The following is a 2,077-nucleotide window of genomic DNA, read 5'->3' on the forward strand; positions in this document are numbered from 1 at the left end:
GAAAAAAGGGGGGAGGGGGCAATTTTAATGCATGCATGATTGCTTTTATCTTTATTCTGAAAAAGGTACCATGTCTACGATTACCGCTTTATACAAATATATAATTATGATTTTAAGGGGAAAAAAAGAAATAGAAAGAATGTCATCCATGATTTTCATGATCAATCGAGTAATTCGGAAGACGCACATATCAGCCTTTAGCTACCTTGCGATGCAGGGGCTGATCCAAAATGTTTAAAGGGGGCATACTTGTAGAAAACAACATATATACTGCCGAGCGGAGCGAGTAGACAACTTTTAGGACAATTTTATGCTAAGAAGAATATATTTTCCAATCAAAGGGGGCATGCACCCTCTATGCCCCCCTACTTAAACCACCACAGCAGCATCATTACCATAGATCACTGCATATAAAATTGAACACACAGGACCTTATTTTTCCAGTTTTTAGAGAAACTAATGATGTACTCTTAGCAAACATTATCAACACAGAAACAATATGAATGTAAACAAATGTTGCAACTTAACTCAGAAATATTTTAAATTGAAGAAATTCATAATATTAAAACAATAATACGTGAATATAAAATATAAAATCAATTTAATTGATTAAGTACTACAAATTACCACAAATACGAATACTGTTTTGTAATCCTAATGTCACAATATTTTCCATTTTGAATGGCGTTCATTTTTGTGCATAAAACTGTCCTTAGTCCTTCGCTTGGCAAGATTACAGTAACCTGCTACGACACAGATAATTACAATACTTATGAATACTAAAGAATGCTGTTATTGATCAGTCTGTTTTTTCAGCTTGAGGCGTTTCTTCGGAAGCCTTCACTCCTTTTGCTTTGACTTTCTTCGCAGCTTTTTTCTTTGGAGATTTTGCCTTTTTTGCTGGTTTAGATTTCTTGGTCTTCTTCGCCGGTGCTGGCTTTTTAGCCTTTTTTGGTGATGCAGGTTTCTTAACCTTTTTTTTAGGAGATGAAACAGTTTCCTTCTTCTTCGAAGAGGTCTTGGATTTCTTTGTTTTGACTTCCCCTAACCTAAACGAACCAGAAGCACCTTGTCCCTTGCTTTGAGTCAAAGTTCCATTTTTTACTCCTGCTCTTAAAGCCATTTTTAAATGATTGTTTGCGGTTTTTTCTTCTACACTAATTTTATAATTTCCTATAATGTATTTAAGGATTGCCTGTCTCGAACTTCCACCTCTCTCCTTAAGACTTGTTAGCGCATCTCGTATCATGTCTCTGTAGTGTGGATGATCAGATGGTGCTTGCTTTGACTTCTTTTTCTTGCTTGCTGGTGTTGATTTCTTTTTAAACGATTTATTACTAGCTTTCTTTTCGGGTTTTGCATCCTCAGGCTTTGGTTCAACAACCACTGTGTCTGCTGCTGCGTCCTCCGACATTACAATGGATTTTTCGTCTTGCTGTACAAATAATAAGAGAAACAGAAAGTAGATATTGACAGTTTATTTATATTATTAGCGCGGACCGCGGAGAAAGCACCAACAAGGAAGCAAGTGCGTGTGTATTGCCGATATTGTGATTTAAAATGGCGATGTGTTTCCACTCATAATAAAAATGTTGTTTCTGACATCAACTATAAGGTAAATCCGCCTAAAGTTGACAATATGCGTATCACCAGTGTCTTAGAAGTTCCGTGCAACTTAAAATTAATTTCAAATGGTAGCACATTTATTGTGGTTTGTATAAATAGAAGAGGCCACTTATCCATGACCCTGTCAGTTTTGTTGAAAAATGTTATTTCTGGAGAAATTCTCGCAATTTTATTTCTTATTTTGAATATATATCATAGAAGAAAGCTTGAATAGAATGGATCAAGCATTTGATATACAAAATATAATGTAGTTATTCTTTAAAATCACATCTCAGAAGGGTACCCAAAGCACACCATAGCCTTCTTTGTCTTCTTATACGACAATAATTTATGCAGTTATCGAATAATCCTTGATGCTCATCTAATCTAAAATTTATTAAGATATTTTTTCATTGTTTACTTTCTAGTAAATCTGTAAAAATTAACAGATCTATGGTCAAATCATTCAAAA

The 2,077-nt window shown here is 34.6% G+C and overlaps 1 protein-coding gene across 1 annotated transcript; it reads right to left on the minus strand.

Annotated features, from left to right (window-relative positions):
• Positions 1 to 584: 584 nt before the first annotated feature.
• Positions 585 to 1,463, minus strand: LOC127735960 (histone H1-delta-like). Its single transcript, XM_052246428.1, has one exon. It carries the CDS (start codon positions 1,412 to 1,414, stop codon positions 800 to 802), a length of 615 nt encoding a protein of 204 aa, XP_052102388.1. The 5' UTR covers positions 1,415 to 1,463; the 3' UTR covers positions 585 to 799.
• Between the last annotated feature and the right edge of the window lie 614 nt (positions 1,464 to 2,077).

The sequence above is a fragment of the Mytilus californianus genome, unplaced genomic scaffold (genome assembly GCF_021869535.1).
Source record: "Mytilus californianus isolate M0D057914Y unplaced genomic scaffold, xbMytCali1.0.p SCAF_3, whole genome shotgun sequence".
NCBI lineage: Eukaryota > Metazoa > Mollusca > Bivalvia > Mytilida > Mytilidae > Mytilus > Mytilus californianus.